Source organism: Crocodylus porosus, unplaced genomic scaffold (assembly GCF_001723895.1).
Source record: "Crocodylus porosus isolate Cpor-Errol unplaced genomic scaffold, CroPor_comp1, whole genome shotgun sequence".
Classification (NCBI taxonomy): Eukaryota; Metazoa; Chordata; order Crocodylia; family Crocodylidae; genus Crocodylus; species Crocodylus porosus.
Window position 1 is genome coordinate 31,519,748 of NW_017728914.1, and position 8,725 is coordinate 31,528,472.

At 40.6% G+C, this 8,725-nt stretch overlaps 2 protein-coding genes across 2 annotated transcripts in view; one reads left to right on the forward strand and one right to left on the reverse strand.

The window, feature by feature from the left end:
- Positions 1-843, forward strand: part of HNRNPAB (heterogeneous nuclear ribonucleoprotein A/B) — a 6,356-nt gene extending 5,513 nt beyond the window's left edge. The window contains exon 7 of the mRNA XM_019535165.1: positions 802-843. The gene's annotated coding sequence lies outside the window, so the exon portion shown is untranslated. The remainder of the gene's footprint in view (positions 1-801) is intronic.
- Positions 1-8,725, reverse strand: part of PHYKPL (5-phosphohydroxy-L-lysine phospho-lyase) — a 13,997-nt gene that overhangs the window by 4,541 nt on the left and 731 nt on the right. The window contains exons 2-11 of the mRNA XM_019535161.1: positions 7,315-7,474; positions 5,929-6,003; positions 5,386-5,473; positions 5,179-5,295; positions 4,796-4,878; positions 4,269-4,494; positions 3,747-3,901; positions 3,144-3,233; positions 2,707-2,837; positions 2,175-2,240 (exon numbers count right to left, since the gene is read on the reverse strand). Coding sequence (XP_019390706.1) covers positions 2,191-2,240; positions 2,707-2,837; positions 3,144-3,233; positions 3,747-3,901; positions 4,269-4,494; positions 4,796-4,878; positions 5,179-5,295; positions 5,386-5,473; positions 5,929-6,003; positions 7,315-7,474 — 1,175 coding nt within the window. The 3' untranslated portion in view covers positions 2,175-2,190. The remainder of the gene's footprint in view (positions 1-2,174; positions 2,241-2,706; positions 2,838-3,143; positions 3,234-3,746; positions 3,902-4,268; positions 4,495-4,795; positions 4,879-5,178; positions 5,296-5,385; positions 5,474-5,928; positions 6,004-7,314; positions 7,475-8,725) is intronic.

The window sequence follows — 8,725 nt, forward strand, 5'->3', positions numbered from 1 at the left end:
AGCACAGTTTGTTAACCTAGTTTCTTCCAAGATGTTGCCCCTTCATGGGTGTCTGCCTGAAATGGATACTAGTGCTCGCCTAGTTTAAAAAAAAAAAAAAAAAAAAGTTAGACTAATAATAGACTGTTCAAAAAGCTGACCAGTTAGAGCACTTGGGAAGTGATTAAATAATCATGAGGGAGGAGTCTGTTTCAGTGAGTAGGAATGTGAATGTTCCTACTCAAATGCATGTTGCCAGGAGAGGATTACCCAAGCAGCTTGCTAATATATTAATAGTCCAAACAAAGAGCTGAGCTGCCCTGTTGCAGCATAAGCACCATCCAAAGATACCCCAGTGAAAAAATGCACCATGTACAAAGGGTATCTAAACTGTTACTGTAGGACTAACTTCATTGCCCAGATACTAGTATTCCTAGCAGGCCAAATAATTTCTGGACTCAGCAGTAGGATAGATGACTTATGCCTTCACTGTCTGTGGCTCCCTAGATAAGACCACTGCTCTTCTCCCTAGAAAAATCTGCTTGTAATGCTGAACGGAAGAGTTTACTTGTACCTGCAAAGTGCCCTTCTAGTTCAAAGTGTATTTTAGCACAAAGGACTTGGGGAGGGGTTCTGCAACCAGGAAGACAGACAAGCACAGCAAAGGAAGAATAGGTAAGTCCTGTGAGTACTAACTAGGTGCCAGGGACCTTTTTGGCTCACCTGTTTCATTATTACAAAATAGCTTGAACCTGGAAATGTGGGTTCACCACAGCTAGAATACAGCCAATCCGTTCATAAATCGTGTCTCCAACATTTCAGGAAAAGCTCCTTTCTAAAGCTGGCTGTCCACTGGAAGTGGAACCCACAAATCCTGCTGAGGAGCACAGATCCTGTGTCCATTTACTTTTAGCTAATGTTTCACAGCTGGTAAGAAGCTAGAGCTAAAAACTGCAGATACAAAGACAAATGTCTTCTGGCAATACTGTGTTCTTGAGGATTTAAACTGCATCAGTTAAGGTAGAATAATGAACCTTTGCAGTGGATTTTGTGAATGTTGGTTGGAGTTTGTGGAAAGAAAGTATGAAGTTACTCATGACACCACCATTTTTCCATGAGAAAAATCAAGTAATTAGTGCCTCTAGTTCTGGCTTGTATGTAAGGCAGTCAGTCATACTATTACCTTCTAGAAGGTGCTTCTTGTATTTTTGTAATGAGAGAGGTTTTTATTCCTGACTTATTTGGAACTGGGGAAAATCCAACTTAATGCAGGAGACCATACATACATGTTTAAAATACCTGCATTAAGTCAGTCATTGTAATGACAGCTAAGTCAAGCTGGAGGTAACTAGAGTTTCTCTGTCCTCTGAAAACGGAATAGTATAAGTAGGCAAAGTTTATTAATAACCCCAAAATGGAAAAACCTGCTTCAGCTTTTCTTTTTAAATAAGTGTTAGTGCCTTCAGAAATGTATGCCACAGTGTGGAGGGGTTTTTTGGTTTTCTTCCCACCCTTTTCCCCTGCCCAAGGGGCTGTTCTTTGTGTCACTTGGATTAATTTGTTCCATTAGGACCCCCCCCCCCCCAAAAAAAAACAAAACCCCAAACAAACAACAAAAACCAAAACAAAAAATGGAAAACTCTAGTTTCAGGCCCTGTACTGTACATTGCCAAACCATTCTGGTGACAGACTTTCTGACTGCTTTTTAAGCGAAGCATGCAATTTCTCACAAGTAAGACAGGCCACACAACTCTAAAATGATGCACACTGAAACCCTAGATTACTCCAGCTCTACTGTTACTCTGTCATTACTACAAGCAGTAGTTTCCCCTCAGTAAGAGCAACTTGGCTGTAAAGGAGGTAATTGGCTCCTAGGGTAGTAAATTGAGGAAATGCATAAGCTTTAAAGACTTATGGTGTAATAATTCTAAGTAGATTTTTTTTTTTTAATTGAAAGGTTTTAAGTGGCACTGTAGTTTTAATGATGCATTAAAAGTTAGTTAACTTGTACTATCCCCCTTCAACAAACGTGCACATGGCAGCCTTTTGGTGTTAGATACCCTTCTACATGGCTCAGAAGTTAAGCAAAATATTGAACACAATGAACATGTTGCTCATTTCTTCACTGTAAGTACACTGTATCATAAGTGATCTTGATGATTTAGTCAAGTAGTGGAAAATTATAAAATGCTTACCTATTAAAATTGAAGTTTAAGATTGAAGGTCTCTCACTGGTTCACATGCGCCCTCTTTTTCCATATCTGAATATGCAATCAACAAATGTGTAAGTGTTGAAGCCCCTTATTACTCCAGTGTTGACTTTGCCACCTGAATGCAACACAGTTGCAGACTCCAGACTTAAGTTTAAATGTAACACTTTGTTCTTCTGATAAATTAAATGGGTCCTCACCCACCTATGCCCAAGCAACTGAAAATGAATGGAAGCTTGTGCAACAAGTTATCATTGACAGATTGAATATCTCAATACACATTTGAGAATCCAAATGTTAAAAACTGGTCTGAAGTTTGTATCACTTAAGTTTAATTTGTAGAGACCATTTCTTTTGGGGGAGGACACAGGTGTTGACCTTAACTGTGAACTTAAGTTGATGATAATGAGCCCCTGTCAAAATGTTGAGCCCCACTGCAAGTAGCACAGTGGAACAGCCAAGATTAGAGCTTGCACTCAGTCCAACAGACCACTCTGTAAACTTAACAGTTAGTTACCTGTTAATATTTTATCCATTGCATCCACAACTAATTTGGCATCCTGTACACTAAAGCACATTGGAGGCTTGAACTTAAGTACGTTTCTTCCTGGACCATCAGTACTTAGCAGAATGTATTCTTTCTTCAATCTAGAAAATAAAAGGCTTTTTTAATCATTTGAAATTTAAAAAATGGAGGGGGGGAGGGAGAAAGCTTACCACATAAGTATGACATTGGAATTTTTATGCAAAGATCTCAGTGTTATTAAATGAGCTCTATGCCTGATAAAACAGTATTTTTGCAGTATGTATTTAAAGCATCACAGTTGATTTCGAATCTGTTTAGCTACCTGTACATAACAGGCACATCTAGGTCTTGCTTCAACCCAAGTCCAATAATAATCTGAAATGATACAGACTGACATGTAGCATCTTTTATTGGGGGTAGAATCCAACCTTGTTATCAAGTACTCTGCTTCTTCAGTCGCTGGGGTCCTTTTCTCTTTGTCTTTTATTAAGTCCACTCCAATAAATAATCCAGCACCCCTTGTAAGAAGATGGAAGCAGAAATAATCAAAGATAAAGAGCAGATACTGTCCCATGACAAGTGTTTGGGGTTTTTTTAAGTGATACTTTTTTTTTTTTTTTTTTCCCCATTTCACAAATTGCATTAGTGAAGGGAACAGAAAGGTACTACAGTCTTGTACAGATATGCTGGTTAATGCAGACTTAGCAGATGTCATTACTAAAGTATAACAGGACTTTTAACTGGCAAACTAATTTAATTCACTGAGCTTTTTTTTAATGCACGTAAATAGAAATGAACTCCTTTGCTTACAATTGGTATAGCTGAGGTGGTAGTTGCATGTGAAGTAACTGGGACAGGTTCATTAATTTCTAGGTCAACTAAGTCACAGCATTTTAATGAAGTGAAAGTTTTTCTAACTTCTTGGTACCTCACTTGCTTGTTCAAAAAAGCACCTGGTGGCGTAAGATTTGAGGACCTATTTCTGATCTATGTTTGAACAGCTTCTGAAAATCTGAATTGGTGGCTGATACCTGACATCGCCAATGATAGGATGTTTAACTTTCTGTTGATTCAGTAATTCCATCAGTAAGTTGCCCACTTGCATGGCATGGGCTTGAAGATGCTCCTTCTCAATCACATCCAAAACTGCTAAGCCTATGGCACATGAAACAGGATTTCCTCCAAACTGCTCAAGGAAAGAAGAGAGACCATTATGTAGATAAGGGACTCAAATCTGTTTCTTCAGATATTAGTAAATATTTTCATGTTATAGGTGAAACCTTGGCCCTCCTACAACAATAGGTGTTGTGCCTCTAACTCTTGGCATCAGGATTTGATGCCTACTGCACTTATTACACAGCTTTTCTGCCATTCAGAATAACAGCACAAAGTAGATGTGAACTCCTTAATAGTATACTGTGTTACATAATGGGGAGTAATTGCTTAGTGTTGCTTTGAATTAACAATAACTTGTATCCTCTGAGAGTGACACTTTGTTTCAAAGCAAGGGTCTTCTATCTTATTATGACAGATTGGGTTAACTCTGTACTTACTGTATTAAAGTATTCCACTCCAGTAGCTGCAAATGATTCTGCAATTTCTTTTGTTGTTGCTACACAGGCGACAGGGTGCCCATTTCCTATTGGTTTGCCCATAGTGACAATATCTGGCACCAAATCCTCTCCCTGAAGCTGGAATGCCCAAAAGTGTTTGCCAACTCTGCCAAAACCTACTTGAATTTCATCAGCAACAAATACACCTCCTGCTTTGTGCACATGTCTGTAATGTAATATTGATTTCAGTTTTGCATTTACTGGTCATCTCCAATATAATCACTTGACAACTGAAATTTCATAAGAAACTTGTAACATTTTAGGTCATTCCTATTTAAGTACAAAACAAGCCTTATGGTGCAAACAGCATGCTTGATATTCTATAATACATATACTAAGAAGTCTCCTGACAGAACAAGCACAATAAACTTTAACTTTAACTTAAACATGACCTACAATTTAAGGGAATCTGTCTAAAAACTTCAGTTTTAAGAAAACAAATAAGAGGTACTACTAAGCTTACTTACTCTGCTACCTTTTGGAAATAGCCTGCTGGTGGAATGATCTGACCAGCAACACTTGGTAAAGATTCAACAAAAAATGCTGCAATCTGAAAGTGTAACAAGAAACATATTAAGTAATGTGCAACTGCAGTACAACCTTGCATAATTTACAGGTGCTGAGCCAGATTAAATAATAATTTAAAGAACAAGACCTAATCATTTAAAAATACTCTGCTGTTGTGCCTCAGATCAATCTCAGATAGCTTGTAGTACCTAGTTATTTTATATGGATGGTTGCTAATAAATTGCACCATAGTATTATAAATGGTATACTGAAGGGGTGGGGAGGATTTTTTGTTTGTTTTCATTTTGTTGTTGGTGTTTTTGGGGGGGTTGGGCTTTTTTACCTTTCTGCCCTTTTTGTGTGCTTGCTCAATGATTTCTTTCACTTCATTGGCATAAGCTGCAACTAAATCTTTATGATCTTCTCTGTATATTCCACGGTATGTGTCCGGGATAGGAGCCTATAAATAGAAAAGTGGCCTGAATTTAGTATGCATTATGTTAGGTGGATAACAAATTAATAGTCAATGTTTGTAAGCTGTAGTACATACCACATGGACCCAATCCTTCTGTCCTTCTAGGTTTCTGAATTTATATGGACTTATGTCAATCAGGGATGTCAGATGTCCATGGTAAGCACTTAAAAACAATCAGCAGAACTAAGCAGTAATTTCCTCCTCATCACAGTCTTGTAGAATTGGTGAAAAATCTGCACTCTTTGGACAGGGTTACCTGGCCTAAGAGTGGTGTACAGAACTTGGTGAACCAGCTGAATTGTTTTTGGGCTTTATGCATGTGTGCTGGGTTTTTAAGCTGTGGGCCCTTGAAAAATCTCATCAAAATCAGGTTCAGCATTAACTGAAAATAGTAGAGGTATTGCATTATTGATCAGAATTGAACCCTGGAACTCCAGCTGTAGAAGCTCAGAGCGGCTGTATGCCTATAGTCATTACCTTAAGTTAATGCCTCTACTAGACAAAACTACTTGAAAGAAATCTAGAATCAGATGGAGCAACTGAGTGGCAATTGGAACCACAATCAGAAATGGCAGTTGAAGTTACTGAAGGATAATAAAATATTATAAATGTACTTACTGATCTAACACAATAACATCGGTGTGTTTTGTATGTTGTCGTGCCAATCTCAGGGCAAGGTCATTGGCTTCTGATCTACAAATGAAAATTCAATAGCTGTTCCATCACGTAAGTGGCCAAGCTTTAAAGTTCTGGCCACAGAAGACAGGGTAGATGTGTGCTTTTACAGACTAACAAGCAGATGTATATAGCATGAACTTTTGTAAAACAGCATTTACTTAATCATACTGCTGTGCCTTGCTCCTGCAGTATCTGATGAAGATCAACAAATAACACAATGTGCAAAACGGGAGGCACAAAAATGCTCACTAGGATGGCAGCTGTACTTGGTGTTCAGCAGAAGACCCAAAGCTATTTTTTTACAATTTCAGTAAGTAAAAGCTACTACAAAAGCAGGGCAAAAAAATATTTATTTTGAGGTACTAACATTCCTATAATCCTCCCTGTTAGAAGATCATATAAAAATGACTACCTAAAGGGGCTCTGAAAAGCCACCAGGCTTCTGAGAGAGAGAATTAACCACCGTACTTTTTATAAGAGAATTAATCTGGTGAATCTGTGCATTGAAACAACTAATCTAAAGCTTAAATTTACTCTGCTTTAAAGTGTTTTCTGAAACAACATTGCCTGATAGTGTGAAGCTTTTGGAAACAATAAAATAACTCTCTTAAGCATGTGTTCATTTATAGAAAGTCTCTCTTTTACAACTACTTCAGAGTCAACTTTTGGGAAAAGCACATTAATTGCAAAAACAAATTCCAGATAATGCAAGCATTATGGAATTTACTACTTGGCATGTAGAGATGATAATATATTTACAACCCTCCCGATATGCAAAGGGCTCCTCTATACCACAAAATTATTTTGAAATTAGACAGCAAAGTTCTAAATAACCCAGAGCAGTGCAGTCAAAGACAAAACAAGGAACAAACTACTAAATATGACTGTCTACTTTCCTAACAAGCTAGCCTGCCTATTTGAATATTAAAGTGGCAGAGTTGTAAGAAAGAATCAAGTCCAGCAGCCTTCACAGAAAAGCCCTGTTTTAACTGGTCTGCAACATCAGAATCCATCTAAATCACCCATAGCAGTGGTTTTTAGTCTCCCCCCCCCCCCCGCTTGCAAACCCCTAAAGACAAAACAACAAAAAAAACCCTGAATGGAGGTACAGACCCCTTTGAATGGTAAGTGTGGGTATTCACGTATTTTTGATTGATCATAGTCATCTTTTGCGGTTGATTGTAGATCACCTTAGACATGATCTGCAGCCCCCCAGAGGTCCACAGACTACAGATTGAAAATCACCGATCTACCGACATGGAGATGTTTTGGCAGCTGTTTATAAGCTTGCTGCATTTCAGTCATGAAGATGTTCTGTTTACTTACCCTGAATTCAAAAAATAGAAGGTGCACAACTTCTCAGGCAGCGTTTTGGAAAGTCTTTGTGCGTAATCCACTATACTGTCATAGAGATAACGAGAATTTGTATTTAGCAACTGATTCTGTTCATGGGCTGCATTTACTACATCAGGGTGGCAGTGTCCAACTGAAAGAAATGGGGGGAGAGATTAGTTTCAGTGTTCTTCCTCCGTGCAATTTTTCTCTTCCATGCTTGTTCACTAATAGACGTACATTCTGCACCCATATCTTATGGTAGAGGGCAGGGGTGTACCCATAGGTTTTTGTGGCTGATACCAATAGCTGATTTTTAAGGCATATTGGCTGATACCAATCCAGTCTCCAATACCAGCCCAGCAGCTTGGACAGCTGCTGCCAGTGGGTAAGTCTGGGGGAAAGGGGGGCAGATCAAGGCACCACAGGGAGGAAGGAATGGGGCTGGAACTGGGGCAGGGGCAAGCACTACCAGGATGGGTGCAGGACAGAACCACAGCTCATCTGGGTAGGAGGGGGAGGTTGGCTCCCACTGCAATGCGCTGCTTAGCTTGGAGCTGCTGGCCGGGTGGCTTGTCTGGCACTCTGTCCTGCCACTTAGCTGGAAGGGCAGGGGGATGCCCCTGAATCTGGGCAGAGTGGGCTGAGCCAAGCTCTCCTGGTGGGGCAGGGGGAGGGTGCTGTAGCCTCACTCCCAATGCTGCAGCTGCAGCTGCTCTGCACAGCCCTGCCCTGCCAGGAAGAGTTTTGCATAGCCCTGGCCCCAGCCCACCCCATGCATATCTAGGGGCACCCCCCGCCGGGACAAACAGCGGGAGCCAGGGGATGAGCAGGTGAGCAGTGGACAAGCCACCTAACCAGTGGCTCCTGGCTGAGCACTCTGTGATGGTGGGAGTCAACCTCCCTGCAACCCCAGATGAGCTGTGGCTCTGTCCCGTGCCTGCCCTGCCCTTGCTGGGCAGTGCTGGTCCCTGCCCCTGCTCCCCTCCCTGCTCCTTCCCTTCCCCTTCCCCCCCAACACCAGACTTACCAGCTGTAGGCAGCTCTCTATGTTGCACTCCTGCCTGTGCTGTGCTGAGGCTGTGCACATGCACGGGCCATTTATCTGCCACGTTATCGGCCTGATATGGCTGATTTGCAATATATCACATTTTCTGCATATCAGTTCCAAATCAATATGGGGCTGATGTGTCAATGCACCTCTAGTAGCGAGTGGAAACCTTGGTGTCTGTATTTGGATGGCAAGGCATTAATAGTCAGCAGGAAGATGAATTTCTGAGATGGTTTCAAAATTTGTGTTATGATGCAGTATCTGATTTCATAGACATTAGGGCTGGAAGGGACCTCGGGAGATCATTGAGTCCAGCCCCCTGCCCAAAGGGCAGGAAGTCAGCTGGGGTCATAG